The sequence below is a fragment of the Macaca thibetana genome, chromosome 15 (genome assembly GCF_024542745.1).
Source record: "Macaca thibetana thibetana isolate TM-01 chromosome 15, ASM2454274v1, whole genome shotgun sequence".
Classification (NCBI taxonomy): Eukaryota; Metazoa; Chordata; class Mammalia; order Primates; family Cercopithecidae; genus Macaca; species Macaca thibetana.
Window position 1 is genome coordinate 1,181,455 of NC_065592.1, and position 17,442 is coordinate 1,198,896.

General features: G+C 64.2%; 1 protein-coding gene across 5 annotated transcripts in view; it reads left to right on the plus strand.

The window, feature by feature from the left end:
* RXRA (retinoid X receptor alpha) overlaps positions 1 to 17,442 on the plus strand; it is a 251,977-nt gene that overhangs the window by 213,843 nt on the left and 20,692 nt on the right. For all 5 annotated transcript variants that reach the window (XM_050760113.1, XM_050760116.1, XM_050760117.1 and 2 more), the window contains 4 exons: positions 49 to 199; positions 832 to 1,011; positions 9,218 to 9,387; positions 13,901 to 14,030. In XM_050760113.1, coding sequence (XP_050616070.1) covers positions 49 to 199; positions 832 to 1,011; positions 9,218 to 9,387; positions 13,901 to 14,030 — 631 coding nt within the window. The remainder of the gene's footprint in view (positions 1 to 48; positions 200 to 831; positions 1,012 to 9,217; positions 9,388 to 13,900; positions 14,031 to 17,442) is intronic.

The following is a 17,442-nucleotide window of genomic DNA, read 5'->3' on the forward strand; positions in this document are numbered from 1 at the left end:
GGATGAACCTGGTGTGCACCCCACTGACCGCTGTGGTTGCCCCCCCAGCTCAGCTCACCCATGAACCCGGTCAGCAGCAGCGAGGACATCAAGCCCCCCCTGGGCCTCAATGGCGTCCTCAAGGTCCCCGCCCACCCCTCAGGAAACATGGCTTCCTTCACCAAGCACATCTGCGCCATCTGCGGGGACCGCTCCTCAGGTACTGCTGCTGTGGGGGCCGGTGGGACAGGGTTGTCAGGCCACTGCAGGGTCTGGAGGCCTCCCCAAGTCACCCTCCTGTGGGCCAAGCAGGACCCAAGGCCAGGGTGCAGGGAGGCAGGCACCTGGGCCATGGCCCACTCCCAGGGCTCCACGAGGCCATTCCAGGGTTCTCACGTCTGTGGGACAGCATGTGTTGGGTGGGGTGGGGCACAGGGCCGCCTGAGGCTTCCGGAGAGGAGGTGGCTGCTGATGGCAGGGTCAGTGTGGGGGCAGCCAGCACCGTGCCTCCTCCCTTGGCTGGGTCTGGGCAAGGGGCCTGTGTTGTGCCACTGCCCCCCACAGCCTGAGAGGGAAGAACGGGCTGCACGGTGCAGACACAGAGCAGGTGACTTGCCAGGAGCTCTGGTCCCTGATGAGCTGGGATTTATCCCTGCCCCACTCCCCAGTTGTCCTCGGAGGAGCAGAGAGGGCAAGGCCGGGGCCCAGTCTGAGCCCAGGCGGGGGTCTGGAGACCAGCGGGTCCCTTCCTGAGGCCTGGCCCACCAGCTGACAGTGGCGGCGTTGGATGCGGGGTGGGCTGCCTGCCGGCGCGGTGACTGCTCCCCAGCCCTGCCCTGCCCTGTCCCGCAGGCAAGCACTACGGGGTGTACAGCTGCGAGGGGTGTAAGGGCTTCTTCAAGCGGACGGTGCGCAAGGACCTGACCTACACCTGCCGCGACAACAAGGACTGCCTGATTGACAAGCGGCAGCGGAACCGGTGCCAGTACTGCCGCTACCAGAAGTGCCTGGCCATGGGCATGAAGCGGGAAGGTAGGCCATGGCGTCGGGTGGGGGCACGGGCAGGTGTTGGACAAACAGTGGGGCCCGGGCCTACGCATAGACACCCAAGATGGACAACAGGGAGTGAGTGGCCTGGACAGAAGCACGGCAAGGCCGAGGCAGGAGTGGCGGCGGGGCCCGAAGCGTGGGCGCACATGGGCCCCGGGCGGCATTTTCTGGCTGGCGTTGGCTGTCTGGCGAGGGGATGGTCAAGGAGACCTTCAGGTGGTGCTGCTTAGGTTGGAGAGGTGGAGCGGGGGCGTCTTCTGAGCTGTTGGATGCCAGGGGTGGTTCCGGGCCGGCTTCCTCCCGAGGCCAACTCTGCTGCACCCCTGCAGGGCCGCCGGGTGGCCCCCAGGCTCTTGGAGCAGTTCCTCCTTTCCTTGCATTTTTGTGCCGGTGTTATTAACGAATCTGTGTTGGGGGCGGTTTGCAGGGAAGGTCCCTCCCCCGATGTCACCACAATTGTCAAGTCAGACCTGGGTCAGAGTCCCGGACCCAACAGGCGCTGTGACTTCCCAGCCCTGGCTGGCTGTGGACCTCAGTGTCTCCATCTGTCACATCCCCTTTCCTTCTCAGGTTTGGCGATTCCTGGCCTCCGAGTGGGTCCCTGGGTCATGGTTTTCTCACGTGTTTGCGGGTGTGCCTCGATTCTTCCCATCGGGTCCCGTGCCCTGGGCTTTGTGGGGGTGGGAGGTGCTGTCTGGGGTGAAGATCTGCTGGTCTGTCCCCGTGCCCCCAGCTCTGCAGGACACCCTTCCTCTGTCCTCTGCCGTGCTGCTCCCAAGGCCCCACACCTGTGTGGCTGGTGTGTCTTACTTCCTCCCCGCCAGCCCGTGGTGGGGTCCCCAAGCAGGATCCAAGCCACTGTCTCACCGTCAGGGATGTCCTGAGTGGCGGCCCGTGTGCTGCAGTTTCATTTCATCATCTCTTGTGTGTGCCGTCTCAGCCTTCACGGTCCTGTTGAGAAATCAGCTCCTCTGCCGGGCCCCGCACTCCCGCAGGGTATCCTCCTTGGGCCGCGAGGCTGAGTGTGACGTACGGGCTGGCATGGGGTCCTTGTGCCCGCATAGCAGAGCTGCCTTCCAGGGCTGGTGTGGCCATGCCCAGTGTTGCCAGTCAGGCCTTTCTGATGGGGATGCATGTTTCACAGAGTGCTGGCGTGTGCTCAGGCCCACCCTTTGCTGTGCAGGCTGGGAAACCTAGGCCAGAGGGTTCAAGCCTTGCTCAGGGTCACATACTGGGCTCTGGTTCCCATCCATACCTTGTTGCTTTCACCAGAGGGCAGAGGAGCGTGTGCCCAGCCTGGAGAGGTGTGGGCCCAGTCCGGTTCTTCTGGGTTCCTGGTGTGGGCAGGAAGGCTTGCTGTGGTGGCAGGTGCAGCTTTGTCCCTGGAAGATGGAAACTGGAACAGGGGCAGGCAGAGGTAGGGTAGGCGGTGGCCAGGGCCTCTGTGCTCAGGCGTGGAGACTGGCCTGTTCTGGGGTGGAGGCCTGAGGCATGGCCGGAGCCGGGTGGGGAAGGCCTTGTGTGCAGCCTGAGCCTGGCAGTTTCCACGAGGATGCCATAGCACAGACAGCTTGGTTTAGCGGAGACCACTCTCAGATGCTGGGGTCTTCAGGAATACGTCTGCGAGCTTGGTGGTGGATGAGAGCACTGTGCGTGGCTGGTGCCGGGCCTGGGCCTACAGCAGTGAGCTTGCTGTCCTTTGAAAGTGATCACCAGGCCGGGCGCGGTGGCTCAAGCCTGTAATCCCAGCACTTTGGGAGGCCGAGACGGGCGGATCACGAGGTCAGGAGATTGAAACCATCCTGGCTAACCCGGTGAAACCTCGTCTCTACTAAAAAAAATACAAAAAACTAGCCGGGCGAGGTGGCGGGTGCCTGTAGTCCCAGCTACTCGGGAGGCTGAGGCAGGAGAATGGCGTGAACCCGGGAGGCGGAGCTTGCAGTGAGCTGAGATCCGGCCACTGCACTCCAGCCCCGGCGACAGAGTAAGACTCCGTCTCAAAAAAAAAAAAAAAAAAGAAAGAAAGTGATCACCAGATAACCAGGGGGGGCCCAGGGTGCAGCCGGTGCAGACTTAGGGGAAGCTCAGGCACTGTGGGAGCCCAGAGGAGGCACCTGACCCTGCCTCGGGCACCCAGTGAGATTCAGGCAGGCAGGAGGGCTGTTGACGCCTGAGGAATGACAAGGTATCGGCACCACAGGCCTGCTGCAGGGAGCAGTGTCCGTGAAGTCTGAGGCTGCCATCACACCGGGCCCTCAGAAGTCAGGGCTGGCCTTTCTGAGCCCTGTCCCGGGCCCTCCAGGCTGCACTGACTCCTTCCTAAGGCCCTGCAGCCCGGTCATCCATGTGCCTGGGATCATCAGAGTCCAGCTGCCTGGGCCCCCCAAAGCCTGGGGATGACACCCCATCCCATCTCAGTGGAACCGTGCAGTGTTGGGGCTGGGGGGACCTGGAGTCACCTGGTCAGACCCCTCCCCTGGTGCCCATTGGTGACTGGGTCCTGTTAGGAGCCCCCCCATCTGGGGGGCCACCCTGGACACCCCCTTCCTGATCCCCACGCATGGTCTCACTCACCTCTTACCTGCGAGACAGAGAAATGGGGTACAGAGAGGTGAGCCATGGGGAGGTCTAAGGGCCAGCACCAGGCGTGGCGCCTGTTTCTTGCCGGTCCTTCCTGCTCTCTGTCCTTCCTCTTGGCAGTGCACAGCCCTGGAGACCGGACCTAGGGCCGTGAGAGAAAATGCTGCTGTCAGTGGACCCCCTCCCTTTTGCCTCCAGCAGGATTCTGAGGCAGGAACTTGCTGCCGAGCGCTCTTGCCCCAAACACAGCTGCAGAACTCAGCCTCGGCGTGGAGGGCGCGTCTGCGTGGGCGGCGAGGAGGCGGTGAGGCCCCCGTGCCAAACGTGCCCTGCTGCCAGTGCCTCGTGCACAGGGGGAGTCTCTGGCTATGTGGGCTGCACAGCCAGACCTGTGGAGCGCCTTACTCTTGGGCAGGGACGGGGCCCCAGGTGCAGCCTAGGCGCTCGCCCTGCAGGGACCCCACACAGCACCAGTGGCTGGGAGGACTTGGGAAGCACCCTCCTGCCCCGCCTGCATCTGGCTCCAGGTGGGTCCTGAAATGCGGAGCCTCCCTCTCTCCTCCTGGGGCAAACCCCTGCAAGGAGGGCTCCCTGGCAGCGGAGGGCAGGGCTGTTGGCTGCATGGGTGGGGCATTGCAGCAGCCCTGGAGAAAGCTATGGGGCCGAGTTGGCCAGTGCTAGGTGTCTGTGGCCTAGAGCATGCAGGATGGGAGCTGTCGGCTGCGGGGGCTGAGCGCTCCTGAGTATCAGGCCCCTGGCAGGCAGCTACGCTCACTGGCCTTGATGCCACGTGGTCCCTCGGCCTGGTTTGTGGTCAGACTCCTAGAAACTGAGGGTGGTGCTGAGGTGTCGCATCCCAGTGCAGTGCTGCGAGGTTGGTCCCAGGGCTGGCTGAAGGCAGGATGGCCCAGGTGCCCCCATGCGGTGACTCTGCCCCCGGCAAGGGCCCACTCTGGCTCTGGGGCAGATGGGTTCCCACCCCTATGCTGTAGGATGCCACAGGCTGATAGCATCTCCGGTTGGGCAATAGGGCCTGCACGCGCAGGCAGCCACCAGGAGGGACTCGTTCTGCAGCATTCCCGGGACCAGGGGTGGGCAGAGGTGGGGGGACATGCGTGGTGGGTGTTGTCCCTCTGCCAAGCTGAGCCTGGGCCTGTTTGCTGAAGCCGGGGGTGGCAGGGCTTCGGGGCCCAGAGGCACACGTGCTGTGATGGGGAAGACAGGCCTCACGCTTGGGGGTTCCCAGTCCGATAGAAGAGACCTAGCTTCCACCAGGGGTGGTGGGGGGAGACACTGGCCTAGAGGGGGCAATGCCTGTCCTCCATTCTGCTTCCTCCTCCTCCCCCAGGAAGGCTGCTCCCCATTTCCTCCCTGCCTGCCTTTGCTTCCTGTGCCCACCCTCCGGCTCTGAAGGACTGGGTATGGAAACAGCAGTGTCTGGCATGTGACATGTGTGTGCGTGTGCGTGCACTGCAGGGATGTGGCTGGCCCCACAGGTCTTTGCTGTGGGAAGGGAGCCCCGGCTGGGCTCAGGTGTGGCCCTCTTGCCTTCTGGCCTATGACACTGGGCAAGCGACCTTGCCTTGCCCAGTCCTCAGGTTCCTCATCTGTGGTGGGCTGGAGGCATCGGGAAGACCCCTGAGAGCTTGTGATGAGAGTGCTGTGCATGGCTGGTGGCAGCGTTGGAGAACAGTGGTCATGTGTGGGTGTGGGTGTGGGTGTGGTGTGTCTGTGTGGTATATGAGTGTGGCTGTGGTGTGTATGTGTATGTGGTGTGGTATGTCTGTGTGTGTGTTTGTGTGTCTGCATGGTTTGTGTGCACGTGTGTGTGCACGGTTCTCATGTTCCGATGCCTTGCTCTAGGTTGAAGCCCTGGAGGGAAAGTAAGCCACTCCCTTTAGAGACTCTAGCTTGCCGTGTGGCCTCTGGCACCGCTCTCTGGGTCTCTGTCACCTCATCCTTAAGAGGAGGCCAGAATGGTTTGGTGGACTTCAGTCCTGCCTATCTTGGGCCCAGCCCTGGGCTGCACAAGGGACAGAGAAAGGACTGAGCCATTGCCACTACCCAAGGCAGAGGAGCCAGTGGGGCTGTGGATGCCCTTGGGCCCCAACATGCCTGTCTCAGAGCCGTCTGCCCTTCCCCAGACCCCTCCCTCCTTCTCGACCCTGGGGGGCTGTGGCAAGTCAGAGATGTCCCTTGCTTCTGAGGGGCTGCTGCACCCCAAGTCCTAGGCCAGCTTGTCTCCAGAGGCTCGGGACCCCACGGATGCTGGGGAGGGGCCGCCTGGGCGGGAGTCTCAGGTCTTCCTGGGGGGACTGGGCTGCGGTGTGTGAGCCTCCTCTGGCTCCGAGCAGCCTCCTGCATGCCTCCACTCCGCCTCCTCCAGCCGCTGCGCTCGGGGCTGGAGGGTAAAGAGGCTCTGTGTTTACAGACGCCTCCCGCCCGGCCTCCGGCGCCAGCGGAACATGAGTCAAGCATGACTTCGTCTAGAAGGTGATTGTGCTGGCAAAGCATAAATCCCGGCCCCTTCTGCCCCCCAGCCTATAAATAAAGTGATCATATTTATAATGATGCTGGGCAGAGCTGCCGGGCCCTTCACAGCTTCAAAGTGCTTCACAAAACACTCGCTAATTAATTCTCGGCTGCCCTGGCGGAGGAGGCAGGTGCCAAGGAACCCAGCCCCAGGCGCCTGGGGAGGAACTGGCAGCGAGGCCCCTCGCTCAGGGCCACCCTTGTCTGGGGCTCCCCATTCCCTGGGGCTACCTCTGAGCAGGAGAAAATCCCTGGCACTGGGCCGGGCTGGCGCATGGGGTGGGAGGCTGCAGTGACAGCTGTGAGCACCTCCAGGCCCCCTGTGTGCTGGCGCTTCCTCTTGGAGCCATCCTGGGGGTGAGCGTTGTCATCCTCGTCTTGCGGACGAGGGAGCCGAGGCACAGAGAGGTCGGGGGACTTGGCCGGGGCCACACGGCTGCTCGGGCTGTGGCAAGCTAGCAGGCTGTGTGGGGCTGGGGTTGTCGGATCCCAGGGCCTACAGCTTTAGGCTGCTCACTGTCTTGAGCACTCAGCCCTGCCCCTTTGGTTCTCAGAGCCTCAGCTTTTCCACTGGGAAGACAGCAGTGCCATCTGTGTCTTGGCACTGAGACTTTAGAATTCTGCCCTTGCTGCCCATCCTTAGGGTCTCAGGGACCTGGGCCGGTGGAGGTTCCAGTCCCCCTCTGCTCAGATGCTGGCTGCGATCTGCGTGTGCGGGTGCTTCCTGCCCTGGGGGCTGCTCAGCGTGGGTGGGGCCGGCTCTATAGGCTCAGGACCCCGTACAGAGGGTCGTGTCAGTAGTGACCCTGCCCCGGATGAGCACTGCCCTCTGGAGGGCTCACGGAAGTCCCATGTGGGGGCTGACTGGAGCCTTCTGCAGCCCCTGCCGGACCGTTGCCATTTGCCCACCAGCCCTGCTCGCCATCCTGCCCCCACCCGCCATCAGGTTTCCAGTAGGGCCAGGCCTGTGCCTGCCGACTGCGGGGTCCCTGGCTGGCCCCTCGGCCTGGTTGGTGCATCCTGAGGCCGGGGATGGGCCTCCTGGCCGGAGTCTCCCTGTGTGGGCGGAAGTCCCTCGCTCAAGCCAGTGGGCCATGTTGGAAACTGTTGGCACAGCGTGGCTGAGAGGCATCCATGTGCGGCTGTTGCAGAGCTGTGGCTGGCGTGAAGGGAACCAGGCGTGGCTGGGGACCCCGGGCCTGGGGGTGTGAAGGGAGGGGCTTGCAGAGCCCCAAGATGGCTACTCAGCAGAAACTGTGGCTTCGGGAGAAAGTGGCGGCTGGCACCGTGGCAGGTGGGGCAGAGAGGGTGCCAGAGGCACAGATACGTTCTCCCACCGTTTTCCAAACCCATCTGGAAGCCAGAAGGTGGGAGGGTGGGACGAGACATGGTCAGTCCACGGGTGGCTGGTGCCTGCGAGGACCCCAGGCTTCCAGGTTTGTGTTCTGCCCACCATCGAGACATCCTGGAGGGGCTGGGATGAGCCCCGCCACAGGCCCAGAGAGGTGGCAGCTCCAGGAACCCCTCCACCAGGCCATACCCTTGGGCCCTTAGGAGGGCACCGTCCTAGGCCTTGGCCCTTAGGAGGGCACCGTCGTAGACCAGGAGGAGAAGGGGCCTGGGTCAGGGACTACCCAGCCCAGCACACTGGCAGGAGGACACAAGGGAGGGAGGAGTTGGCCCCAGGTCCATGTCTGAGCTCGGAGGAGATATGGCGGGAGGGGCATTCCCAGGGTGAGAGTGGAGAGGCCTTGACTGGAGTACGGGCGTGGAACTGTGCTGGACAGAGGTGGCTGCAGGACCCTACGGTCCCTGTTGCTTTCCTGGCTCTGCTGTTTACTCACTTGGACAGTCATTTTCTCTGTCTCAGCCATAGTTTTCTCATCGGTACAATGGGGTAATGTGAGTGCCCACCCCGTGGGGCTGTTGGGTGGTGGATGGAACGGAAGAAGGAGGTGGTGGGGTTGGGGACCAGAGCCCCAGCTCAGGACTTTCAGGGAAGGGGACGTGTCTCGGGGGAATGGCCCATAAGCCAAGTGAATGCTTCTGTCCAATTTCCATCTGGGTCCCAGTCTGCCTCCCGGCACTTCTGGTGGGAGATCCCCAGACAGGCTGACAGAGGGGCTGAGGTGGCTCCCTCATGTTCAAAGTGGACAGTCGAGGCAGGCAAATCCAGGTGGAGGGAAGCTGGGGGAGGGAGGAGCTGCATGTACCTGGGCAGCCAGGGCTCATGCCTCAGGCCCCTTCGCTGAGCGCCCACCCCCGGGGCTGATCAGAGTCAGCTGGCTGGAGCCCATGCCTGATGCAGCTCCTGCTACCTGCAAGCATCACTCTGTTTTACCTTAATGCTCGGCCTCTGGTTCCACTGGAGTGGCTGCTTCCTGGAGCGGATTGAAAGGCATCTTGGTGCCCTGCTTGGGGCATGGTCGGTGGAGCTGGGTGGGCTGCCTCTGTGTGGCCAGGGTGGGGCTGGGCGCCTGCCCTCCATTTCTGGCAGGGCCTAGTGTCATTGGGAGGGGCGTGGGGTCTGCAGGTGCACGGTTTCCTGCTTGCCCAGGTGTCTCTGAGCCTGTCACCTCCTGGATATTCCCCTTGTCCAGGCCCTCAGCCAGCATGAGTGCCCCTGTGGCACGTCATGTGTGTGCTTTGCTCTGCTTCTGGGCCTTGGCAGGGACCGTGTCTCCAGCCTGAGCCATGATTCCTCTGCAACCTCCTCCTCCAGTCACATCAACACCTCTTCCAGGAAGGTTTCCTGGTTCTCCCTGAGTCCATAGACCATTTGGGCCTTTCTCACCCCATGTTGAGGTCCCTGCTGCACTGTCTCCTGCCAGGCCCCAGGCAGGCTCCTGGTGTGAACTTTAATTGGAATGAATGCGAGTTGGCCTCTGTTCTCAGAGCACACAGCCACACGGCCAGGCCTGGGGCAGAGACAGGGTCTCCATCACCCAGCGCCGGTGGGGATGCTGGTGTTGTGGGTGCGTTGGCTGGGAGCTGGCACCACCCGGCCAGGACAGCCTTCCCTGGGAGCCACTGGCCCGGCTGAGTGTGGGGCTGACCTGCACCTCCCGGGTTGTAGCCGTGCAGGAGGAGCGGCAGCGTGGCAAGGACCGGAACGAGAATGAGGTGGAGTCGACCAGCAGCGCCAACGAGGACATGCCGGTGGAGAGGATCCTGGAGGCTGAGCTGGCCGTGGAGCCCAAGACTGAGACCTACGTGGAGGCGAACATGGGGCTGAACCCCAGCTCGGTGAGTCACCACCTCTGCAGGGGTGGGCAGCCCCACCTACCTCAGTTTCCCTCACTCACTCACCCTCCCGCCTGAGCAGCTGATGAGCCAGAGAAGTCCTGGGGGCTGCCCTGGGCCCTGTGGCCGCCTCAGCTCAGCCTCTTACCCGAGGTGGCCCTGTGGGCCCTCGCCCCAGCTGGGCGGCACTCTCCTCTCCTGGCCCATGCACGGGTGGCCCTCGGGGCGGAGGCCAGGGGCCAGGGGCCCTGCAGCCACATCCTCCTTCTTGGCCGTCTCTGCTGGGGCCTCAGCCGCTGTGTCCTTTGGAGTTTGGCCTCTCTGGGTGCGGAGGCTGTCCCTGCTCCCTGGTGCCCCTTGGAAAAGCTGTGGGAGGAGGCCAAGCCCCCGGCAAGAGGCTCTGCAGGTTGGTTCCAGGGCTGGCTCTACCCGCAGCCGTGTGGCCCTGGGCAGGTGCCCAGCAGTCTCGGTGGCTGCCATAGACGCAGGAAGCAGCTCCGCAGCCTGCCAGTTGGTCACCCCCATGCTGACCCTCCTGTCCCCCCCACCCCGACAGCCTCAAGGGGAGGAGAATTGGGTGGGCCACAGCCCTGCTCACAGGCTCTTCTCCTGGCCCGGTTCCAGCTGGTCCTGGAGGTGTTGGATTCAAGACCCCCTGGCCTTGTCCTCCTCTCCTTGGACCCTCCCTGTTACTGACTCCCTCCCTATGGCATCTTTGCTTCTGGCTGTGGCCTTGCCGGGGAGGGTGGCACAGGTGCGTTCTGAGTCCCTCCTACCCTAAGGCCCAGGAACCTGCACTGCTCGGGACCCGTTGCTTCCTGGTGAGCTTGTCTGGCTGGGAGACCCCCCCTTGTCCCAGGCCCCACTGAGGGGGCAGCTCCGGCTATGCCCGGGGTTGGGCAGGTGAGCTCCCGGCCGCCTGAGTGAAGGTTCAGAACTGTGCACTAAGCTTCCTGCTGCGGGGACCTGGGTCCAGCTGGCCGTCAGGGCCCCTGCATCTTCGCCGCGGTCACCGTGGTGTCCAGTCTTCACCCGTGTCTCCCTGTGGGTTTGGGGCTGGGACCAGAGCCCTGTGGCCACCGAAGACCTTGTACAGGCCGACCATGAGGTCGCCTTGACCTTTGTCCCTCTGTGGGTCCAGGCACACCAGCCTGTCCTCCATGCTGGCTGTGCCCTGCAGGTTGCTGTCCCCCTGCCCACCACTTCCCTGCCCCTTCATGCTTGCGGCTCCCGTGGCCTGGAGCTGGGCCCTCTGGCTCTTCCTCAGGCTTTGGTCTCAGTTGAGGTTACCTCTGGCCTTCATTTGTGCCCCCACCGGGATGGGGACTGCCCCTGTGATGTGGGCTGAGAGCACCTGCTCTTTTCTCCGTGGCCCCTGGCACTGGCCATCACAGGGTGAGGTGTGATCACAGGATAAGGTGTGTGGTGGGTTAATTTCTGCCCCGACGAGGCTGCTGCTGACAGCTCTGCTGTTCCTCACCGCCAGCTTCGGTCAAGGACAGTGACCCCACCCTGCTCCTTGGCACTCACACAGGGCCCGCACCCCCACTGCCTCTGTCTGTCTGAGGGTGGGGGTCTGCTCTTGTCTGAGGCCCCGTGGCTGGGTTAGGACCACCCTGCTTCCCTGCCCTTTCTGGATAGGACAACCTATTGCCCTCATGTCCCCGGCTCTGCTCAGACCTCTACTCTGGCCGGGGACTGGGGCTGCCCGGGGACTGGGGCTGCCCGGCTGGGGAGAAGGTGCATGGGACCTCGACAACAGGCACCTTCTTTCCGGAGAAACCGTCCCCATGAGTGACAGGTGCAGACCCACCCCCAGCCCTGGCTGGTCTGCACACCTGCCCTGCCCCATGCCCGCCTCACCAGCCCTGTGGAGGGCAGGAGAGGGAGGGTGGCTGTGAGGGTTTCATGATCCAGCAGAAAATCCAAAAACAAGTTTGGCAGATGTACAAAGGGCTGCCACGTTTTTATTTCGTGAAGGACACTATTTGTGTGTGTGTGGGGGGGAATCTGCCATCTGCTCTCTCCCTCACTGCATCAAAGTTGAGAGAGTTTAGAGAACCACAAAGGCAGGCAGGACTCGCTGAGGATAAAGGACACATCTTCCACGGGGACGGGGTCTCTCTGTGCCCGCTCACTCCCTGCTGTGCCTGAGCTCACACTGAACGCTCCTCTGTGGCCTGGCCTGGGTCCAACTTCCAGAACCGCTCACTGGGCCCCTTCCCTCAGATGGGCAAACTGAGGTCCAGAGAGGGGGCAGGCTGCCCAGCGTCGAGGTCCTGGTGCCTGGTTTTTCCCCAGCGCAGGGCAGGGCCTGGGCAGGTCCTGTGGACACTTCTAGGCAGGAGTAGAGCCCATCCATCACACGCCTTCTGTTACAAGAGGCACGTTGGATCTCCAGGCGAGAATGGGAGGTTAATCCTTTCCCAAGGCCACACAGGGAGGTGGAGCCGGGTTCCTGCACTGTTCCTCCCTACCTAGGGGACCCCCTCCAGGCCTAGCCCTGCTGGTACTGGAGTCAGAGCCTCACACCTGCTGGGATTGTGCCTCCTTCTCCGCTCCAGCCTCCTGGCTCTCCAGCCTGCCATATTCTGCTCCCTGTCCCGGCTGTGCCCATTGCAGGCACATGGCAGATGGTGACCCCTGTGCCCACTCCTGCAGAGGTCCGAGCCAGCCAGCCCAGGAGGGCTTGAGGCTCTCCTTCCTTACCCATGGCACCAGCCTGTCACCTGGGCCTGCTCTGGGCCCTGTGTTGGCTTCCGAGAGTGGCCGGCCAGCGGCTGGGAAGTTCCTGGGTACAAGGATCCCAAGCAGAGCCACCTGCTGCAGACACAGTGCTTGGGGCTGGTTTTCCCCACATCCCCCCGCCCCTGCCAGGCCTGCTCGATCCTTTCTCAGGGATGCCCTGTGGCAGATGCGCAGGCAGGAAGAACAGGCCCCTTTCAGTCCCCAGCGTGGCAGAAGGAGAGGCTGAGGCTGAGAAGCTGGCCTGGCTGTGGCCGGCCTGGGGGGCGCTGAGCACAGAGCCAGGAGCCGTGTGAGTGCTGGGGGCTGCTGATGCTGCTCATGGAAGGTTTGCAGAGGAATGAGTGAGTCACAGACCTGTGTAGACTGTGGCCAACCCCTGTCAGCCGAGGGATCCCACCCCTCTGTACACCCCTTCTGGCTCGGGCCCCCAAGGGCTGCCCTGGCCTCTCCTGAGGGGCCAACTGCAGGCACATGACAGATGGTGACCCCTGTGCCCACTCCTGCAGAGGTCCGAGCCAGCCCAGGAGGGCTTGAGGCTCTCCTTCCTTACCCATGGCACCAGCCTGTCACCTGGGCCTGCTCGGGGCCCTGTGTTGCCTGGTGAGTCTCTGTGCCTTTCCTCGGGGGCCTTCTCCGCCCTCAGAGGCCTTTCCCACCGGGCGCTGCGTTTAGTCTGCACGTCTCTGACGAGCAGGTGGATTCTGTTTGTGGAAGCTCTTCAAAGGGAGGCATTTCTCTCCTTGGCGGATGCCCTGGAGTGAGGGATCCCCGAATCCTGTTGACGGTCGTTACTCCTGCAGCGGCATCACGGAGGGGGCCGTCGTCTGAGTTCCCCTTACTCAGGACACAGAAGGTCCATGACCCAAGCCCCACCTGCCAGGAGCTGGGGAGAGCCCTCCCCTCCTGCCCTACTTCAAGGCCGCCTGGGTCCCCTCATCTGTGAGACTGAGTGGCCCTTTTCCGGCTAGGGCTTTCCAGAGGAGCCGTGAGTGCCGCCCTCTTTCTGTGCCTGGGGCCTGCTATCTCAGCCGAGTCGCCTGCCCTCCCGAGCTCCGATATCCATGCCTGCTGGAACGTGAGAGGCCAGCCCTGTCCCCAGGGTGGGCCACCGTGACCGTCAGAGATGAAGGCTGTCGGTCCCACCCTACTCCAACACTGCCCTGTATCCGATTTCCCCAGCTCCCTGCGCCTGCCTCCCAGAGCTGTGGGACAGACTCGTGTCCTGCCGTAACCTAGTGGCTGGAAACAACACACATTTTATTATCTGACTGTTCTGTGGCCAGAGAGCCAAAATCAGTCTTGGTGGGCTGACGTCAAGGTGCCTGCCGGCTGGCTCCTGCGGGCTCTGCTGGGGAGTCTGCCTCTGCCTCTGCTCCTGGGGCTGCCACATTCCTTGGCTCATGGCCTCTTCCTCCACCTTCAAAGCCAGCAGCGTCTCTCTCCCCTTGGGCCCCAGTGTCTGTGATCGAATCTCTTCCTCTGACCCTCCTCCCTCCCTCTCACAGGCCCCGTGCAATGACCCTGGGTCCCCCCGGTGGTACAGGCCCACCTCCCAATTTCAGGCCACACCTAATCACCTCTGCCAAGCCCCATGTGCCATGCAAGGTCGCGTAGTCCCAGGTTCTGGGGATTGGGAACTGGGCATCTTTGGGGGCCGTATTCAGCGCCCCGCATGGGCCCAGTGTGTGGGGCAGGGCTGGTCTGGCTGTGTTCTGTCAGTACACTGGCTTCTGGGACTGAATGTCCTGCTCTTATTCCTCCACTATAGCCGAACGACCCCGTCACCAACATTTGCCAAGCAGCTGACAAGCAGCTCTTCACGCTGGTGGAGTGGGCCAAGCGGATCCCACACTTCTCAGAGCTGCCCCTGGACGACCAGGTCATCCTGTTGCGGGCAGGTGAGTGGCCGGGCCTGGGCGGGGATGGGGACGCCATACAGATGGGACACTTACCAGGACACTCCTCGCTCCCGGGACACTCCCCCATCCCGGGATACTCCCCCATCCCGGGACACTCCCCCATCCCGGGATACTCCCCCATCCCGGGATACTCCCCCATCCCGGGACACTCCCCCATCCCGGGATACTCCCCCCTCCTGGGACACGCCCCCTTCCCGGGACACTCCCCGCTCCTGGGACACACTCCTACCTCCTGGGACACTCCCCCTTCCCAGGACACGCTCTCCCCTACCTGGACACACTCCTACCTCCTAGGACACTCTGCTCTCCCAGGACACACTCCCCCCTCCCGCAACACTCCTCCCTCCTGGAACACACTCCCCCATCCCGGGACACACTCCCCCGTCCCGGGACACACACCCCCCTCCCGGGACACACTCCCCCCTCCCAGAACACACTCCTCCCTCCCGGGACACTCCCCCCTCCCGGAACACACTCCCCACTCCCGGAACACACTCCCCACTCCCGGGACACACTCCCCACTCCCGGGACACACTCCTCCCTCCCGGGACACTCCCCCCCTCCCGGAACACACTCCCCCCTCCCGGAACACACTCCCCCCTCCCGGGACACACTCCCCCCTCCCGGGACACACTCCCCCCTCCCGGGAACACACTTCTCCCTCCCTGGACACACTCCTCCCTCCCGGGACACACTCCTCCCTACCGGGACACTCCCCCCTCCCGGGACACACTCCCCCCTCCCGGGACACACTCCCCCCTCCCAGAACACACTCCTCCCTCCCTGGACACACTCCTCCTTCCTGGGACACACTCCTTCCTCCCGGAACACGCTCCTCCCTCCCTGGACACACTCCTCCCTCCTGGGACACTCCTCCCTCCCAGAACACACTCCTCCCTCCGAGGACACACTCCTCCCTCCGAGGACACACTCCTCCCTCCCGGAACACACTCCTCCCTCCCGGGACACACTCCTCCCTCCCGGGACACACTCCTCCCTCCCGGGACACACTCCTCCCTCCCGGGACACTCCTCCCTCCCGGAACACACTCCTCCCTCCCGGAACACACTCCCCCCTCCCGGAACACACTCCCCCCTCCCGGAACACACTCCCCCCTCCCAGGACACACTCCTCCCTCCCGGGACACACTCCCCCCTCCCGGGACACACTCCTCCCTCCCGGAACACACTCCTCCCTCCCAGGACACACTCCTCCCTCCCGGAACACACTCCTCCCTCCCAGGACACACTCCTCCCTCCCGGAACACACTCCTTCCTCCCGGGACACACTCCTCCCTCCCGGGACACACTCCTCCCTCCCGGGACACACTCCTTCCTCCCGGGACACACTCCTTCCTCCCGGAACACTCCCCCCTCCCGGGACACACTCCTTCCTCCCGGAACAACTCCTCCCTCCCGGGACACACTCCCCCCCTCCCGGGACACACTCCCCCTCCCGGAACACACTCCTCCCTCCCAGGACACACTCCTTCCTCCCGGAACACACTCCTCCCCCTCCCCGGGACACTCCTCCCTCCCGGAACACACTCCCCCCTCCCGGGACACACTCCCCCCTCCCGGAACACACTCCTCCCTCCCAGGACACACTCCTCCCTCCCGGAACACACTCCTCCCTCCCGGGACACACTCCTCCCTCCCGGGACACTCCTCCCTCCCGGAACACACTCCTCCCTCCTGGGACACACTCCTCCCTCCCGGGACACTCCTCCCTCCCGGAACACACTCCTCCCTCCCGGGACACACTCCTCCCTCCCGGGACACTCCCCCCTCCCGGAACACACTCCCCACTCCCGGAACACACTCCCCCCTCCCGGGACACACTCCCCCCTCCCGGGACACACTCCTCCCTCCCGGGACACTCCCCCCTCCCGGGAACACTCCCCCCTCCCGGAACACACTCCCCCCTCCCGGAACACACTCCCCCCTCCCGGGACACACTCCCCCCTCCCGGGACACACTCCCCCCTCCCAGAACACACTTCTCCCTCCCTGGACACACTCCTCCCCCCGGGACACACTCCTCCCTCCCGGGACACTCCCCCCTCCCGGAACACACTCCTCCCTCCCGGAACACACTCCCCACTCCCGGGACACACACTCCTCCCTCCCGGAACACACTCCTCCCTCCCGGGACACACTCCTCCCTCCCGGGACACACTCCTCCCTCCCGGGACACACTCCTCCCTCCCGGGACACACTCCTTCCTCCCGGGACACACTCCTCCCTCCCGGGACACACTCCCCCCTCCCGGAACACACTCCCCCCTCCCGGGACACACTCCCCCCTCCCGGAACACACTCCCCCCTCCCAGGACACACTCCTCCCTCCCGGAACACACTCCTCCCTCCGGGACACTCCTCCCTCCCGGGACACACTCCCCCCTCCCGGGACACACTCCCCACTCCCGGACACACACTCCTCCCTCCCGAGACACACTCCTCCCTCCCGGGACACTCCTCCCTCCCAGGACACACTCCCCCCTCCCGGGACACACTCCCCCCTCCCGGGACACACTCCCCCCTCCCGGAACACACTCCTCCCTCCCGGAACACACTCCTCCCTCCCGGGACACACTCCTCCCTCCCGGGACACACTCCTCCCTCCCGGGACACACTCCTCCCTCCCGGGACACACTCCTCCCTCCCGGAACACACTCCTCCCTCCCGGGACACACTCCTCCCTCCCGGGACACTCCTCCCTCCCGGAACACACTCCTCCTCCCGGGACACACTCCTCCCTCCCGGGACACACTCCTCCCTCCCGGAACACACTCCCCCCTCCCGGAACACACTCCCCCCTCCCGGGACACACTCCTCCCTCCCGGGACACTCCTCCCTCCCGGAACACACTCCTCCCTCCCAGGACACACTCCCCCCTCCCGGAACACACTCCCCCCTCCCGGAACACACTCCCCACTCCCGGGACACACTCCCCACTCCCGGGACACACTCCCCACTCCCGGGACACACTCCCCACTCCCGGGACACACTCCCCCCTCCCGGGACACACTCCTCCCTCCCGGGACATACTCCTCCCTCCCGAGACACACTCCTCCCTCCCCGGGACACTCCTCCCTCCCAGGACACACTCCCCCCTCCCGGGACACACTCCCCCCTCCCGGGACACTCTCCCCCTCCCGGGACACACTCCTCCCTCCCGGGACACACTCCTCCCTCCCGGGACACTCCTCCCTCCCAGGACACTCCTCCCTCCCGGAACACTCCTCCCTCCCGGAACACTCCTCCCTCCCGGGACACACTCCCCCCTCCCGGGACACACTCCCCCCTCCCGGGACACTCCCTATCCTGGGACACTGCCCCCTCTCCAAGTATACTCTCCCACCTCCTAGGGCACTCCTCCCTCCCTGGACAC